The following is an 18,592-nucleotide window of genomic DNA, read 5'->3' on the forward strand; positions in this document are numbered from 1 at the left end:
TATGCCAGAAGCATTTATGACTATCATATGAAATATTTCTTACAGTGTGAGAATCTTCAACTATTCTCTACTGACTGAATTATCAGCAAACATATACAGTTGATCAGAATGCTAAGTTAAAACACAGACTACAATCAGTGATTGCTGTCCAAGTTTATTTCTCATAAACCACAGAGCCTTCTAATACTAAGAATAACCTGTGCACATTAAGGGCACCGAATAAAATACCCTTGATGTAATCTCGCTTATCTTCTTTCATCCTTTATCTCCCCCCCAGAGTAGAGTTACCAACTCTAATTCTCTCTTCCGGAATGCACTAAGTGCAAAAGATGTGGCAGGCTGGTGTTCTCTTGCTTTTTACTCCTCCCTCCCATTCCCACTTGGCTTGCAGGTGTAACAGCAGGGAAAGGTCAAAGTGTCTGCCCAAGGGAGAGCAGAAAGCACAGTGAGACTGGGGCCCCACGACCCTTGCTTTGCCCGGCCCCTCCAGTGCCGGCCTCTGGGTCAGATGCCAGGGTCACCATCCCCACTCTCAGCCTGCTCTGGGTGACTTTCCTGAGACTGCACTAACCTGGCCGGCCACTTCCACTGATCGTCTCCATGAGCTTGATTCCGTTCCTGTCCCTATGTCCAGTCCTGGCTCAAGCCCCATCTCTGTCCCTGCAGCTGCCATTGTGCTCCGTCGTCAGGCACACGTCGATGTGCTGGGCTGCATTTCCCGACAAGGCCATGAACTCCCGAGGGCAAGACTGTGTCCCCGCTCACGGCTAGAGTAGACAGTCAGTCAGTGCAGCCCACCCTCCCTGAGCAAACGAGCTCAGCAGTTAGGAGGGTCTGCTCTCCATTCACCACCCTCCTCAGCCACACCCACGATGTCATCACTGCTTAGCCGTTCACTCCCAGCTCTCTCTTTACAGCAACATTCTCCTAAGCCAGAGAACTTCAGGGAGAAGAACCTTCTGAGGACACTTAGCACACGCTGAACCAGACCCATGAGTTCTTCTCTTCAGAAAAGTGAAACTTCCTGCCTCGTGAAGCCACCCATCCCCACCAAGACCTGGTCGAATAGTGGGGACTCATGTGAAGCCGGCACCAGCCCTCTTGATGGCTTCTCTGGTCCACACGCCCACTACTCAATGTCCATGTGGCCGCAGGACGGACTCCTGAACCCTATCTCAGAGATGTGACGCTGCAGCAGGAGAAGGCCCAGCACCGAGCCACTTGCCTTTACTGAGGTTGCTTCGACCCTAACATTTAAACCGACTGGTGAGATCAGAGACGGACCAGAAAGGCACGGTTCCGGCCCCTCGGCCAGGCTGCCCGTCATGCCCGCGGCTGGGTCTCCAGTCGTGCCCATGGCCATGTTACAGTTGCCTCCCATTTCCCAGCATAAGCTGTCACGCTTTGACCTCTTCTTTGAGGTCACTCTCAAGGGTTCCCCTCTACAAAACTCTCCTCTATGATCCTCACTGCAACCAGACAGACCACATCCTGCCACAGACCACTTTAACATGCCTATTAAGCTGAGAGCCCCACGGTCACGCTCTGTACCACACTGGGCTCCCTGTCCCTGCAGGAGGCAGCAAACGGCCTCCCACGCAATAGACCAGCAGCAAAGTATGTAAAACACAGCAGACAGGGGCCACGTGGCTAGAATTTACTGTTATAACAAACAAGACGCTCGGCTGACTGACTGATGCAGAAAGGCCCCCTGGACAGCTTGCTTTTGGGCTGACGGGTCCTGAGCTGACCCCGCTACTCGAGGACTCAGTTACTCAGCTAAGTACACTATCCTCTGTGCTACTATGCCCACACAGTCCAAATAATGCTATCTTTAAAAACAGAAGGAGACAAGAAACCCTCACCTGTGTATCCAATCACAATTTAGCTGAGAACTTAAACTACCCTGGTACATGTTCATGGTTCTGGAGACTGAAAGCGTTCTGACACTGCCTGAAAATAGTAATTTCATAAAACCATTTCACTAGCTGTGAAAACACCAGCATGTGTGCTCTTAGGATGGAAGCAGCATCATAAAGTGGTGACCACATTCTTACCAGATTGTCCAGCATCCGCATGAGGGCTTCAAACTCCTGCTCTCCAATCTGCCACTTCGGCGGTGACCCGCTGCCTTCCCCCGCCGGGGACCCCGGGGCCCGGGACTTGGCTCTGTACTTCCCGGGGTCCAGGAGGACTACATTGTCCGGCCCTCCCGCACTCGCCAGAGTTCGAACCTTTTCCAAAACAAGCAAACACAACAGTTGGAGTTCCTTACTGATCAAGCAGGTCAGCTGACTCTGAGAGATCACTTCAATAGAAAGGGAGGTGTCAAAAGACCAAATCACTGCAAGAATAAAAAACGCGAGATGGAAGCGACAGATAAATCACAAGACTATTTTTAGAAGTTTGTCTTCAGCATGAAAAAAATATTGGTCACTCATACTTGAAGAATAAATGGGAAAACAAAGCCCCTTCCAAGGTCATATAAAGGAGACTGGCGGCTGCTATTACACAGACATAAGTCGGGGTAACTACACAGACGTAAGCCGGGTAACAATGAGGAATGTGCAAATGGGGAGCTCAGCAGACCTGGCATAAGCAGCACCCAGAGCTGTGAGACTGTGGCCTAGGCTCTACTCCCTGCACCCACTTTTCAAAACAAGTGCCTGGGTTCCAATGAAATGACCCATAACAACATAAATAAGCACCTGGTATCAGGGCCAATATACGCTAGCCCTCCATAAATGGTAGTGACTTACGTATTTGAAAAATTAAGTTAGAAATGACCAGACCACATGGAGTGGCCACCGCCTACCTGGATCTCACACGCAACCACAAGGTTGTGGATGAAATAGAAGGCCTCCTCAACGCTCTCTCCAACAGACACAAGACCGTGATTCCGGAGAATAAGAACCTAAGGGAAGCATCAGGAAAGTTCTAGGGACCAGGCAAGAAGACAGATACATCTTCTTCTTCCCTCGATAATTTAAACACCAGATTAGATGCCTACTGACCTTGCTTTTAGGCCCCAAATTTTTCTGAATTAAAATTTTTTCTTCCTCATCGACCAGAATCCCATGATAATCGTGATATGCCACTTCTCCAAGGGAAAGTGCCTCCGGAGAGATGGGCAAGAGTCCACATTTCATCGCAGAGACCTAGAGGACAGGCGGCAGCGTCAGGGCAGACCAGTCAGGGGTGCCCACAGACTGACGACCGGCAAGCGCGCTCCTCAAACTGCTCTTTCAGAAATAAAGGGGCCCGTGAAATTAAGATGAGCCTTAGGATTACTTCTGGGTCTTATTACCAATCCATACTTTAAAAAAATCAAAGCCACCACTATCAAGGAAGACTTCAAAAAAAATTCACATCTTTCTGGATTTCTCCCACACTGACTATAAACAAGAAGTGAGCTCAGATTTAATAAGATTAGTCCCAAAGCTGCTGCCGGGAGAAACAATGGCTTCCTCTAAATGAGGCACAGTGCTGCAAAGAGAAGTTTCTGAAGAGCTGAGAGGTTTTTGTGTACTTTTCACCTTAGTTCGTAGGTGTAATAGGAACACCTGAAAATCAGATAAAAGGAAATGTATAAACGTTTAGGGTAAGTATGCTGTACAATTTCTCTACATTAATTTAAGCGAAAGATCTACGTGTCCGTATAGCCCTTGAGTTTCCTTAAATTTTCCAAACTGACCTTAGAATATGCTAATTTTAAATGTTTTCTACCTAGACAAACAGACTCCAGAGATTTAAATTATAACTGTAATAATTTCTTACAGAGAAGTTAATCTAAAAACACAATACCCCCAAAAAGGCAATATCATTATTTAATTCCTTTCACAGTTAACAGTTTTTCTAGAAGATATTTCATTACAAAGTAAAGTTACTTTGTTAAGTTTTAAAACAAATTACATGCTAGATATTTGTAACAACCATATTCTCAAAGGTACCTCTAACAGTTCCTTTAAAAGCATGGATTTTTCTGGGTTGGAAGACCTGTATCACTTGGAGAATGATATCTAATAAACTGATGCCAACATTTGATGTATCTTCAAAGTAAAGCATACAAACCAGATTCTCACATGCATCCATACAAGCAAAGATTTATGACATTAAAACATCTGGACAGAGTAAAATTCAGTATTTCTTAATCAATGAGGTCATCTGTCAAACCAACCCAGAAAGTCATTAAAATACAAAACTGGTGATAAAAAGCCAATTCCAGCTAGCTCTTGAGTGTTTGGCTCTCACAGGGCTGTACTAACAACCAGAAAGCGTACTTTCATACTGAGGGGTCTGAGGCTTTGTCAGGTGGCCTGTTTGTACCAGAGGGCCCAGACTTGGTCATCAGCATGGGCAAGGCTCCTGGCCAGCTCAGGGCTGGAGCTGAGTCTCCTCTCACGGCCTGGACCAGTTACATCACACAGCTCACAAGGTCTCAGCTCCCAAGCCAAGGACTGAGGCCAGGCAACAGCGGTGAGCACATGGCGTTCCACCCACTAGACCACCGAGGCCCTCCCCGCCCGTCTCCTTACTCCTCCCGAGTCACGATCCAACCTAGGTTCCGCTGACTCCAAGCAGGTTATCTGTGGACGGCTGGCTGGGTGTGTCTCTAGGCCTCAACCTTTCCACCTATACTGGGCTTCTTCCCACAGTTCATCAAGCAGACTCAAGTCTCCTATACCTTACTAGCCCTTCCACAGGGAGGAGCCCCCAGGTCCTCCACCCACCACCCACCTCCCCGACTCCTCTGCCCACTCCTCCTCTCAAACAAGGAGTCTCCACTCACTGCTGTCACTCTGCACTCCCCACAGCCCCCCAGGCACTGAAGTCTCTCTCGCTCCCCGCTTTAACGCCCCGATTCTCTGCTAAGGCTTATGACAGTTTCAGATTTATTACATTTTTCAATTAGACAGCTGGGCTTCCCTGGTGACTCAGCGGTGAAGAAAAGAATCCAACTGCTGATACTGAAGACACGGGTTCTATCCAGGAAGACGCCACGTGCCTCAGGGCAACTACACCCGAGAGCCACAACTCCTGAGCCTGTGTTCAAGGGCCTGGGAGCCGCAGCTAGGGACGCCGGCACCTCACTGCGACTAGGGAGAAGCCCACGCAGCAGTGAAGGCCGGCACAGCCCAAAGTAAGATAAAAATAAAATCGCAAAAAGTGAAGTTTAAAGAAGTTAGTAAACGGACCCCTTAAATACGTATATATACATTCATTCTTTTAAGAAAGTCGCACAATAGGAAAAGTCTTCTAACCCAGTGAGAGGAAGGGCACCGACTTGCTGCGACGAGAGAGGGCAACGTGAGGAAAGGTGAAGCCCTGCTCCCCGAGCACCCTGCGACCGCAGGCTCTGCCAGAGCAGCACACACTCACCGCAGCACCGGCTGGCGTGTGAATGTGCACGACACACCGCACGTCCGGGCGTGCCGCGTAAATGGCAGAGTGCAACGTGAAGCCAGCCTGGTTCACGCCTAGATTAGTGCTCCCGCGGTCTACGACGTCTCCTTGTAGATTGACTTTAACCTGCAGTAAGAAAACAAACTTCAAATATCATGAGCATTTCAAGTTGTCCTAACGAGAAATTATTTAAAACAAAGTTTAAAGCATTAATAACTAAAAGTTTTCCTGTGAGTTAATCACACAAACAGACTTTGCCCTCTTTCTTGAATTTTATATGTCTATGCGCAAGAAGACCAGGACATTCTTACCAAACTGGAGGCAGTCACTTCACTGTAGAGAAGTCCAAAAGGTACAATGAGGAAATGCTCCTGCTCAGAGCTCACTCTGGTCTGTGGGGAGAATCACCAAGTTAGCTCAAAAATCCTATTCAACTTATCTGCATCGCTTCCTGTCCATAGACTTACAAGTTTTCTGTGAACATTAGGTGTGCTACACAGGACTGCACTTAATTACAGGGCCTATCACAAAGCTAAGAGGTAACTGGAAAGCTTTCTGTTAGTATGCCGTTGTAGCTTACTAGGTACATAAAGTGTGCCTTGATCATGTTCACGATAATAAACCTTATGAGGAGAAAAACCTATAGACTACCAAACCAGTACCATGTGTAAAAAGCTGATCTCCTCAAGGGTGTAATAATGAAAACCAAGAGTTACTTTTTAAAACTCAAAAAAAAAAATTTTTTTTAAAGCACTCAAAACCTAGAGGATGGTGAACAGCCATGAAAGTCAGGTGAGAGAAAGCGGCTCCGCTCTGCGTGATGAGGAGGCTCTATGCTTTGCGCCCTCGCTCCTCAGGCCTGGTTCTGCCTCCACAATACAGCTCTCTTTCAGCAATTCGTTCGATACAGATCGGTCACATATGATGGATTTGTGCGAGATGCCAGTTATGTAGTTAAGAGAGGGGAAAAATGAGTCCTGTCCTACAAGAGAAAAAAAAGAGTCCTGTCCTAATGAAACGTAGTCTGATTTTTAATCATTTGGGAATAGACTCAGCAGACTTCGCAAAGCTACTGGGATGGAATACATTTACTCCTGGGCCAAGAATTCTAACTAGGGTCGGACAGACGGAATTCAGCGGTTGTTGGAAAGGCCTTACGGCATTTAGTCAACTTCCTCACCAGCCCAGTGACTTCTGCAGTGGCCCAGACAGAAGCACACGTGGGGTCTGTGTGGACAGTGGCAGCGATGTCCTCAAATGGCCTGCCTCCCTCCTTCACTCTGCAAATAGTCCCCGGTGGGCTACAGTCCATGGGGTCACAGACAGTCAGAGTGAAGTGACTTAGCACACACACACACACCCTTTTCTTACTGATAGTTCTCTATCTAGTCTGGATGCTAACTCTTTGTTAGCTACCCATGAGGCAGAAGCAGAAGATATTAAGAGGCGGCAAGAATACACACAACTATACAAAAAATATCTTAATGACCCAGATAACCACGACGGTGTGATCACTCATCTCGAGCCAGACATCCTCAAGTGCAAAGTCAAGTGGGTGTTAGGAAACATCACTATGAACAAAGCCAGTCAGTGGAGGTGACAGAATTCCATCTGAGCTACTTCAACTCCAAAAAAGCTGATGTTGTTAAAGTGCTGCGTTCAATATGCCAGCAAAGTTGGAAAACTCAGCAGTGGCCACAGGACTGGAAAAGGTCAGTTTTCATCCCAATCCCGAAAAAAGGCAGTGCCAAAAAATGTTCAAACTACTGCGCAATCGTACTCATTTCAGACACTAGCAAAGTAATGCTCAAAATTCCCCAAGCTAGGCTTCAATAGTACATGAACTGAGAACTTCCAGATGTTCAAACTGTATTTAGAAAAGGCAGAGGAACCAGAGATCACACTGCCAACATCCGCTGGATCATAGAAAAAACAAGAGAGTTCCAGAAAAACATCTACCTCTCCTTCACTGACTACACTAAAGCCGTTGACTGTGTGCAACACAACAAATTGTGGGAAATTCTTCAAGAGATGGGAATACCAGACCATCTTACTTGCCTCTTTAGAAACCTATATGCAGGTCCAGAAGCAACAGTTAGAAATGGACATGAGACAACAGACTGGTTACAAATTGGGAAAGGAGTATGTCAAGGCTGTATACCGTCACTCTGCTTATATGCAGAGTACATCATGCGAAATGCCGAGCTGGATGAAGCACAAGCTGGAATCAAGATTGCCAGCAGAAGTATCAATAACTTCAGATATGCAGATGACACCACCCTTATGGCAGAAAGCAAAGAGGAACCAAAAAGCCTCTTGATGAAAGTGAAAGACGAGAGTGAAAAAGCTGGCTTAAAACTCAACACTCAAAAAACTAAGATCATAGCAACCTGTCCCATCACTTCATGGCAAATAGTTGGGGAAATAATGAAAACAGGCAAAGATTTTATTTTCTTGGGCTCCAAAATCACTGGAGACGGGGACTGGAGCCATGAAATTAAAAGATGCTTGCTCCTTGGAAGAAAAGCTATGAGAAACCTAGACAGCACATTAAAAAGCAGAGACAGTGCTTTGCTGACAAAGGTCCATGTTGTCAAATCTATGGTTTTTCCAGTAGTCATGTATGGATGTGAGAGGTGAACCATAAAGAAGGCTGAGCACTAAAGAATTGATGTTTTTGAACTGTGGTGTTGGAGAAGACTCTTGAGAGTCCCTTGGACTGCAAGGACCTCCAATCAGTAAAGCCTAATGGAAACCAACCCTGAATATTCATGCATTGGAAGGACTGATGCTGAAGCTGAAGCTCCAATACTTTGGCCAGCTGAAGTGAAAACCTGTCTCACTGGAAAAGACCCTGAGGCTGGGAAAGACTGAAGGCAGACGGAGAAGCGGACAACAGAGGATGAGATGGAGATGGTTGGCTGGATGGCATCACCAACTCAGTGGACCTGAGTTTGAGCAAGCTCTGGGAGATGGTGAAAGACAGGGAGGCCTGGTGTGCTGCAGCCATGGGGTCACAAAGAGTTGGACACGACCAAGCAAGTGACAACCACCAGCACCCGTGAGGCAAAATAGTCTAGACTGTAACCTTTTAATTCTTTTTATGGTATCTTAAGAAATTTGTTTAACAGTCAAATTTATCCATCTTTTCTTTTATGATAAGTACCTTGGTGTCGTAAGACAACTTTCCTTCGGTCAGAGGTTAAAAGTCAATTTTTTTCATTTATATTGATCCTAACCTGGCATGCTGAAGTCCATGGGGTCACAAAAAGTTGGACATGGCTAGGCGACTGAACAACAAAATTATTAAAGTATTATTTTCACATGTAATCCTTAAATCACTGGAACTGCTTGTTGAGTCTATAATGTATAAGGGAAAAATCCAATACAACTTTCCAACTCTGATTTTTCAATCCAGTTGTGCCAGCGCCAATCATAGCCTGGTCTATCATTCCCTTGCCGATCTGCAACGCCAACTCTTGTGTATCTCCTTTCAGTAGAGGCAGATTCAGTTCTGGGTTCTGTCTCACTGATACATCTGTTTCTTCCCTTGTCTAAAGAACACTATTTTAATTATCATCGTAAGTTGGACACTTGATAGGAAAAAATGCCACGTCACCTACTTCAGCAGTGCCTAATCTATTCTAAGCCTTTGCCCTACACATGAACTTTAGAAGCATGGTATCAGCTTCCACATTAACAAAAACACTACACAGCCAGTTGTAATCACTTCTTTTCTGTTTGTATGTGTGTGTACACACACATAATTCATATAGCTATAAATGGTATATATTTTATACTTTCGTAACAATTTTCATGTTTTCACATGGTCTTTGTAATTGTTTTTCATAGTATGTAATAGTCTCTCAAACTGATGTTTAAGAACTGAGCCATTTCCCACTGGCTGCAGGATATTAAGACTCAGATATACTTATAACGTTCTCTTCCTTTTTAAAAAAAATGGTGGCTGTGCAGCGCACAGGCTTCTCTTAAGCGCAGCGTGCAGGCTCTCAGGTGGCAGTGTCTGGGCTCAGTTGCCCTGTAGCATGTGGGATCTGAGTTCCCCAACCAGGGATTGAACTTGCATCCCCTGCATTGAAAGGAGGATTCTTAACCACTGGACCACCAGTGAATTCCTCATGTTTTCTTCTTTGACTTCTTTCCTAACCATATTTTTCCAAGAGTGCATTCAAGAGATCTACACATTTTAATGGAAAAAGCTTAAAACATACAATTTTCGGAAGTGCAAACAAAAAGGAGAAAGTGCTATACACTAAGCCCCAGAATGAAAAAAAAAAAAAAGAAAAAAGACATTTCAAAGAAAGTTTTCTAGTCCCCAGTGGACCAGCACTGGCCTCACTTCATGTCTCCCCATAGTTAATACCCCTTCTCTGTGCACAAGGAATGAGTGTTAACGTCTTTCACTCAAAACCAGATATGCCTGACTCTGTTTCCGCTCCCACCCCTGAAGCTGCCCACCTCAGACGGTTAACACATTGCATGGAATGCATGGAGGTAGACCCAACTCCACTGATACCAAGAGGCGTTTAGGGGCAGGAAGGCCCTGCCATCAGCTAGTGCCAGCAAGAGAGGCAGCCTAGCTGCGCCATCCTGGTTTTGACAACCCCCACCACCCCACCAAAAGCTTCTCTAAATCCAAAGCAATCTTAAGATAGCAATGTAATTCAGACAATCATCCCCAATCCTCTAACACCTGTTAGCACTTTTAAATCCCTTTAGCGGGAAATCTCTATTGCCCTCTTTCAGAGAAAGGTCACAATGACCTCTGAGCGTATTTGGTTATACTGTTAATATGTCTTTTCTCTTAAATCTGTGTATGAAAATACCTAGACTTTGAAATAAAAAAATGGATTCCATAAATAGTTAGAAAAACAAACACCTTCTTTCTTAAAGATCCTGTAGCTCACAAGCTATAAGAAGTATTTTTTGATAACTTCAATTTCTTTTTTTAAACATGCAGAAAAGGGTAATCTAAACAGCTGTTAATGCTGGTTATCTCAATGAGTTAAAAGTACTCAGAGGACTGTAACTTCTTCTTTTATATCTGCGTGAGGTACATTTGCCACAATAAATATATATATGTAAAATAGTCAATGAAAGGAATTATAAAAAACAGACGAGATCAAGTGGTTCAAAAAAGAGATCACCTCCACAAGAGAGACAAAAACAAAAGGGGAAAGGGGAGGGAAGAGGAAGAGAAGGGAGGGGCGGGAGAGAGCCAGAAACCTCACAATACACGGCTGCTGTTAGTAGCTCAGTCCTGTCCACCTCTTTGCGACCCCACAATTGCAGCACGCCAGGCTTCGCTATCCATCACCAACTCTCAGAGCTTGCTCAAACCCATGTCCACTGAGTCGGTGATGCCATCCAGCCATCTCATCCTCTGTTGGCCCCTTCTCCTCCTGCCTTCTACCTTTGGCAGCATCACGGTCTTTTCCAATGAGTCAGGTCTTTGCATCAAGTGGCCAAAGTATCAGAGCTTCAGCCTCAGCATCAGTCCTTCCAATGAATATTCAGGACTAACTTCCTTTAGGATGGACTGGTTGGTCTCCTTGGAGTCCAAGAAACTCTCAAGAGTCTTCTCCAACACCACAGTTCAAAAGCATCAATTCTTCAGCACTCAGCTTTCTTTATGGTCCAGCTCTCACATCCATACGTGACTACTGGAAAAACCATAGCATTGATCATACGGACCTTTGTTGGCAAAGTAATGTCTGCTTTTTAACATGCTGTCTAGGTTTTTCATAGCTTTTCTTCCAAAGAGCAAGCATCTGTTAATTTCATGGCTGCAGTCCCCATGTGCAGTGATTTTGAAACCCAAGAAAATAAAGTCTTTGACTGTTTCCACTGTTTCCCCATCTATTTGCCATGAAGTGGTGGGACTGGATGCCATGATCTTAGTTTTCTGAATGTTGAGTTTTAAGCCAGCTTTTTCACTCTCTTCTTTGATAATGCATTAAGATCTTAAAACAGTAGGAAGTGATGGAATTCCAAGCCAGGAAGCAAAGTCTGACCTGTAGGTAGGAGTCAGAACACTGCAACAGGTGGTCAGGAGTATAAAACGGGCACAAACATCAGGAACGAGGTGCTGTTTTCTTGGCAAGACGACATGGTCACTTGTGGGGTGGAGGGGTCAGGAGTTTTGAACAAAGGAAAAGACAGTGGAGAAATCTTAGTGAGCTTGTAAGAGAAATGTCCAACAGTTGTCAGATAGCAGCGTGGGTCTACTTGAGCCTGAGGTTGTAAATCTATGGAGAAAGCCAGCAGGCTCTGTTTTGAGGCTCTCAGCACAACCGGATCTGGCTTCTCAGGTACAGGGAGGAATAACACAGTGTTGGCAAGAGTATTACTGAAATGACGGACCCTGAAAGCCAGGCTGGATGGACATAACAGAGAGAACATGGGTGGTGGGCTGAGATACAGAAGGAAAACCCCAGAAAGGCAGTACCTGTCTCCTTTACTGACACAAGCCCGGAGTCAGAATCATGCCCAGTACAGAGCAATAAACAGTTACAGCAGATGCCCAGTAAAAACTCACTGCAAGAATGAACTAAAGAAAACAAGAGGTCCTAACGATGTTGATAAATGGCTAACTGGAATAGTTGAAGAAATAAGTATGAAAGACAGAAGACTTTGGTCAAAGTAGGAAAGAAAATACCTTCATCCTTGGCATTTTAGTCATAAGAGGAACTTTTTGTTGTTGCTGTAAGTCACTAACTTGTGTCCGACTCTTTGCGACCCCACGGACTGCAGCACGCCAGGGTTCCCTGTCTTTCACTATCTCCTGGAGTCTGCTCAAACTCACATCCATTGAGTCGGTGATGCCATCCAACCACCTCATCCTCTGCTGCCCTCTTCTCCTCCCGCCTTCAATCCTTCCCAGGATCAAGGTCTTTTCCAATGAGTTGGCTCTTCCCATCAGGTGGCCAAAGTGTCAGAGCTTTAGTTTCAGCCATCAGTCCTTCCAGTGAGTATTCAGGACCGACCTACAGGATGGGATCTCCTGCAGGGAGATCCTGTGGGATCTCCCTGCAGTCCACGGGACTCTCAAGAGTCTTCTCCAACCACAGCTCACAAGCATCAGTTCTCCGGCATTCAGCCTTCTTCATGGTGTGACTTTAAAGAGGACTTTAGGAACTGCCTTAATTTGGCTAACACTCATTTATTAGGTTTTCATCAAGAAAAGAGTTTTAAAGAACTACTGTCCTCATAACTTTAAATTCAAACTGGCTAAATCTCCGATTATTACATGGTGCAGTCAGGAGTCAGAAAGAAGGTATCCCAAGACTTCCTTTGGCTCAGCCAGAGTCCCTCTTCCTCTTAATGAAGAGAGGTGGTACAGACACATAGTGTTCCACTTCTCGTTCAGTTACGCCCCACTCAGTACTCACTGTAATATGATTGTAGATGAGCTGAGACCATCCAAAGAGATCCGCTAGTCTATAAAACGCTGCCAGTTTACACCGCAGCAACTTCTCCCCTTTGTCATAGGCAATAGAATCAGACCCTCTAAGGTCATTCACAGGAGTCACCATACCAAGACCTGAAATATAAAAGAAAAAAAAAAAGATTCAAAAACTTAACATTTCTTGTCAAATGTAACTCAGACAGTTGAGATACTAATCCTCCCACAAAGGGTCAGGAGGTAAGTCTTGAAAATGTCCAGGACTATTTTATAAAGGCTATGTTCCCCAAAATTAATAGAAAAGTTAGGGTAGAAATAAATAACAAAAAAGTAGCCAATTTGTGAGATGCAGTAAAGGAATACTTAGGAGGAAATTTACACTATTAAATATATAGATTAGAAGGGTTTTTTAAAAATGATCTAGGTTTCTACCTTATAAAACTGCAAATTAAGCCCAAAAAGAAAAAAAGAGCAACAAAGATCAAGCAGATGGGAATCAAACAAAAACATAGAGAATAGCTGATTTAATCCTGAGAAGGTTAAAAAAATAACAAAATGAAAAACAAAAGGAAATAAAATACATTTCCAGCCCAGACTCATCAACAAAACATAGACAGAAATTGCCAATATGAACAAGCAAGAGGGAGTCTCACTGCATGTCCCACAGGCAGTGAAAGGACGGCACCAACATCTGTGACAGCAGCTTTTTAAACTTAGATGAAACAGACAAATTCCTTGAACGAGGAAAGGTTTTAAAGTTCACTCTGGAAGAAATTGACATACTGAACAGCCCTATTCGTTAGGCTGAATTTGCAGGAAAAAACATTCCCCTAGGGAAAACTCTGGGCCTAGATGACCATGGTGTCAATTCTATTGCTCATTTAAGGAAGAAACAATATCAGTTCTGTACAAATTCTTCCAGAGGATTCTACACAAATTCTATGGACAAAGGAGTCTGTCGAGCTACAGTCCATGGGGCCACAAAGAGCCAGACACAACTGAGCACACACACAGACACACACATGGAAAGAGTCACACCTCATAACTTAGGGAGTTTATCCCAGAGAGAAAGACTGGCTCGGTATTCACAAACCGACCAATATAATCACCATGTTAAACTAAAATAGAAAAATCATGGGATCACCTGAACAGATGCAGAAAAAGCATTTTGCAAAATTCAACATTCATTTGGTATAAAATCTCTTAACAATTTAGGCATAGAAGGGAATAACCTTAATTTGATAAGGGACATATACAAAAAAACTATTAAAAATATCAAACAAAATGATGACGATGCTCACTCCTGAGATCAGAACAATGCAAGGACGTATGTATACTCCTGTACTCTTAACAAGTACCATACTAGGGACTCTAACTAGTGAAACGAGGCAAGAATGAAGAAAATACGCAAAAACACACACAGGAGAGGGAGAAAAAGAAAGTACTCGACTGCATGATCATGCTTGCTCATGACACAGCTATCCCTGTTACCAACTGTCTGCTAAGTCGACGCAGTCATGTCTAACTCTCTGCGACCCTACGGACTGCAGTCTACCAGGCTCCTCTGTTCATGGGATTCTCCGGGCAAGAATATTGGATTGGGTACCCATGCCCTCCTCCAGGGGATTTTCCCTGTTATATACTGCTGATTTGATTTTAAGTATGAATTATGCAGAAGATATTAAGAAGAGGTGGCAAGAATACACAGAAGAACTGTACAAAAAAGATCTTCACGACCCGGATAATCACGATGATGTGATCACTCACAGCATCATCTTTCAGGATGCTGTGAAAGTGCTGCACTCAATATGCCGGCAAATTTGGAAAACTCAGCAGTGGCCACAGGACTGGAAAAGGTCAGTTTTCATTCCAATTCCAAAGAAAGGCAATGCCAAAGAATGCTCAAACTACCGCACAATTGCACTCATCTCACATGCTAGTAAAGTAATGCTCAAAATTCTCCAAGCCAGGCTTCAGCAATACGTGAACCGTGAACTCCCTGATGTTCAAGCTGGTTTTAGAAAAGGCAGAGGAACCAGAGATCAAATTGCCAACATCCGCTGGATCATGGAAAAAGCAAGAGAGTTCCAAAAAAACATCTATTTCTGCTTTATTGACTATGCCAAAGCCTCTGACTGTGTGGATCACAAGAAACTGTGGAAAATTCTGAAAGAGATGGGAATACCAGACCTGCCTCTTGAGAAATCTGTATGCAGGTCAGCAAGCAACAGTTAGAAGTGGACATAGAACAACAGACTGGTTCCAAACAGGAAAAGGAGTACGTCAAGGCTATATATTGTCACCTTGCTTATTTACCTTATATGCAGAGTACATCATGAGAAACACTGGACTGGAAGAAACACAAGCTGGAATCAAGATTGCCGGGAGAAATATCAATAACCTCAGATGTGCAGGTGATACCACCCTCATGGCAGAAAGTGAAGAGGAACTAAAAAGCCTCTTGATGAAAGTGAAAGAGCAGAGTGAAAAAGTTGGCTTAAAGCTCAACATTCAGAAAACGAAGATCATGGCATCTGGTCCCACCACTTCATGGGAAATAGATGGGGAAACAGTGGAAACAGTGTCCGACTTTATTTTTTAGGGGGCTCCAAAATCCCTGCAGATGGTGACTGCAGTCATGAAATAAAAAGACGCTTACTCCTTGGAAGAAAAGTTACGACCAACCTAGATAGCATATTCAAAAGCAGAGACATTACTTGGCCGACTAAGGTCCGTCTAGTCAAGGCTATGGTTTTTCCAGTGGTCATGAATGGATGTGAGAGTTGGACTGTGAAGAAAGCTTAACACCAAAGAATTGATGATTTGAACTGTGGTGTTGGAGAAGACTCTTGAGAGTCCCTTGGACTGCAAGGAGATCCAACCAGTCCATTCTGAAGGAGATCAGCCCTGGGATTTCTTTGGAGGGAATGATGCTGAAGCTGAAACTCCAGTACTTTGGCCACCTCATGCGAAGAGTTGACTCACTGGAAAAGACTCTGATGCTGGGAGAGATTGGGGGCAGGAGGAGAAGGGGACGACAGAGGATGAGATGGCTGGATGGCATCACGGACTCGATGGACGTGAGTCCGAGTGAACTCCGGGAGTTGGTGATGGACAGGGAGGCCTGGCATGCTGCGATTCATGGGGTCGCAAAGAGTCGGACACGACTGAGCGACTGAAGTGAACTGAACTGAACCGATGAATTATGAACTATCTCAAGCAAAAGTACAGAGAAAATAATCTGTGGAAACTGGAACCCAAAGTGACTTGCACAGGACTCCCTAAAGGGGAGGGGAGTATGGGAGTGAGAAGAGAAAACAAAAGAAAAGACCCAGATAGACAGAAGGAGCGTTGAACGCTTCAGCACCGCCATAGTTTAGCACTTCACAAAAACAGCACAAGAGGGAGCCCTAGAGTCAGCATTCCTGAACCAGAGCCCTCCCGGAAAATTAAATTCATGTAAAAATAAACAGAAAAACATCATGATCAAATACCACACAAAAACTATTAAAAGAAAAAGGAACAAAATCACATTCCTACACATAATGAAAGCACACAAGAAAGAAACGACCACAAAACAAATGAAAACTACAACCTATTATTTCATAAAAAATAAAAGCATTAATAATGAAAGTGAAAGCATTAGTTGCTCAGTCGTGTCTGACTCTTTGCAACCCTTCAACTATAGCCCACCAGGCTCCTCTGTCAATGGGATTTCCCAGGCAAGAATACTGGAGTTGAGTTGCCATCCCCTTCTCCAGGGGACCTTTCCAACCCAGGGATCAAATCCAGGTCTCCTGCATTGCAAGCAGATTCTTTACCATCTGAGCCACTAGGGAAGGTATGAAAAAATTTTAATATGATTGGAAAAATTCAGAAATGAGGGATGGAATGTAAACGTAATTAGATATAAATGAAAAACACTTTAAAAAATAAATACTAAAATGGAGCATAAAGGTGAGAAAGAAGAAAAACTTTTTAAATCATAAAGAAATGAAGAAAGTAATAAAAAAAAAAAAAAAAGACCTGAAAAAAAGTGACAGTTAAGACAAAGAAAATCCAACAAACAAAATTCAATGGGTATAGTAGGAAACAAAAGCAAGTGAACAAATATTAAAAACTAACTCAAGAAAACACTCTGAAAATAACAAAGATTTGGAATGGACGGGCTCATTATCGAGAATAGTGATCGAGAAGGATCAATACCAAGGCATATTCTGGCAAAATTTCTGGACTCTAAAGAAAAAAAAAAGTCAACCATCAAGGAAAGAAATCAAATAACTTATACAGAAATACTGTTTTCAAATTCCAAGAAAATGAATTATGTATTTAAGATACACAAAACAGGAAAATGTGAGTCAATGATTTTATACCAAACTAAGTAAACGAAATTAACACTGACACGTAAAGGCCACAATGCAAGAACTCAGAAGTCCTTCCCAGAAGTGTTTTCTGAGAAATTTACTATAAAAGGAACTTCAGACAACCAAACTGTCTCAGGGTACACAAAGACTGGTGGTGAGCATTAAATATACATTTATTACAGGATTAAACTTCCAAGGTGGCCCTAAGTGATCAAGAATCCGTCTGCCAACGCAGGAGACGCGGCTTCGATTCCTGAATCGGGAGGATCCCCTGGAGTAGGAAATGGCAATCCACTCCAGTCCTCCTGCCAGGAAAATGGTGGGCTACAGTCCTCTGGGTCGCAGAGAGTTGGACGTGACTGATCACACAGACTGATTCACAGGATTAAATTATCAACTGTTGACACTAAATGAATCGTAATAAGGGAAGACCATAACATGCAACGGTTACATGCTCTGACCACACAGACTAGTTTAAAACATGAACAGAGAACATACTGGTATAGGACTGATACTGTATGTGCTATGTGGGAAAAACCAAATGAGTTATTATGTAATATTCAACATTTGTTCTCCTCCTGTCCTAGAGAACCAGAACTCTTGGAGAAGAAAGGAAAACAAATGTTAGATAGAAAAGGTTAAATAAAAAACCCCTTAGACCTGAATTTTAACTGAAATTATGATTTCTACATATTTACGATTATACCTACAATTCCAATGCATCAACATAGTATATGAATCACCAGGTAATATATATTTCCTATCTTTATCCACTAAAAAGGACTAGAAAAAATGACTGACCAGTCAGCAGCAAAAAGCATTCCTAGCACCCAGACTAAAATTTCATTTTTCACAAAAAGAAATCAAGGTTTCTTAGAGAAATGGCTGACTCCAGATGTGGGGCAAGAAACGTACACAATGAGCCTAGAACACCGCCCACAGGGCCGGGTGGACGGTGTCGGAGTAACCGGCTCAGGATCTCTCCCGTCAAAGGCTGCTGCATCAGAAGAGGGAACTGCAATGCTTTCAAACACGTTGAATGTATTTAAGTCCATGCATCCAAAATACTACCAAAGAAACAATAATCGGCGACTTTAGAAGTGTGACAGGAAACCAACCTCTCTCACTTTGAAAAGGGTTTTTTTCCAGCAGTCATGTACGGATGAGCGAGCTGGACCATAAGGAAAACTGAGCACCGAAGAATAGATGCTTTTGAAGCTTGCAAGTCCCTTGGACTGCAAGGAGATCCAACCAGTCCATCCTAAAGGAGATCAGTCCTGGGTGTTCATTGGAAGGACTGATGCTGAAGCTGAAGCTCCAATACTTTGGCCACCTCACGCAAAGAATGGACACACTGGAAAAGACCCTGATGCTAGGAGGGATTGAAGGCGGGAGGAGA

General features: G+C 43.8%; 1 protein-coding gene across 6 annotated transcripts in view; it reads right to left on the bottom strand.

Annotated features, from left to right (window-relative positions):
- The window catches only part of ADD1 (adducin 1), a 49,982-nt gene that overhangs the window by 17,970 nt on the left and 13,420 nt on the right, over positions 1–18,592 (bottom strand). For all 6 annotated transcript variants that reach the window (XM_052641952.1, XM_052641951.1, XM_052641950.1 and 3 more), the window contains exons 4-9: positions 12,816–12,967; positions 5,715–5,795; positions 5,380–5,529; positions 3,015–3,158; positions 2,816–2,914; positions 2,058–2,234 (exon numbers count right to left, since the gene is read on the bottom strand). In XM_052641952.1, coding sequence (XP_052497912.1) covers positions 2,058–2,234; positions 2,816–2,914; positions 3,015–3,158; positions 5,380–5,529; positions 5,715–5,795; positions 12,816–12,967 — 803 coding nt within the window. The remainder of the gene's footprint in view (positions 1–2,057; positions 2,235–2,815; positions 2,915–3,014; positions 3,159–5,379; positions 5,530–5,714; positions 5,796–12,815; positions 12,968–18,592) is intronic.

The sequence above is a fragment of the Budorcas taxicolor genome, chromosome 6, assembly GCF_023091745.1.
Source record: "Budorcas taxicolor isolate Tak-1 chromosome 6, Takin1.1, whole genome shotgun sequence".
NCBI lineage: Eukaryota > Metazoa > Chordata > Mammalia > Artiodactyla > Bovidae > Budorcas > Budorcas taxicolor.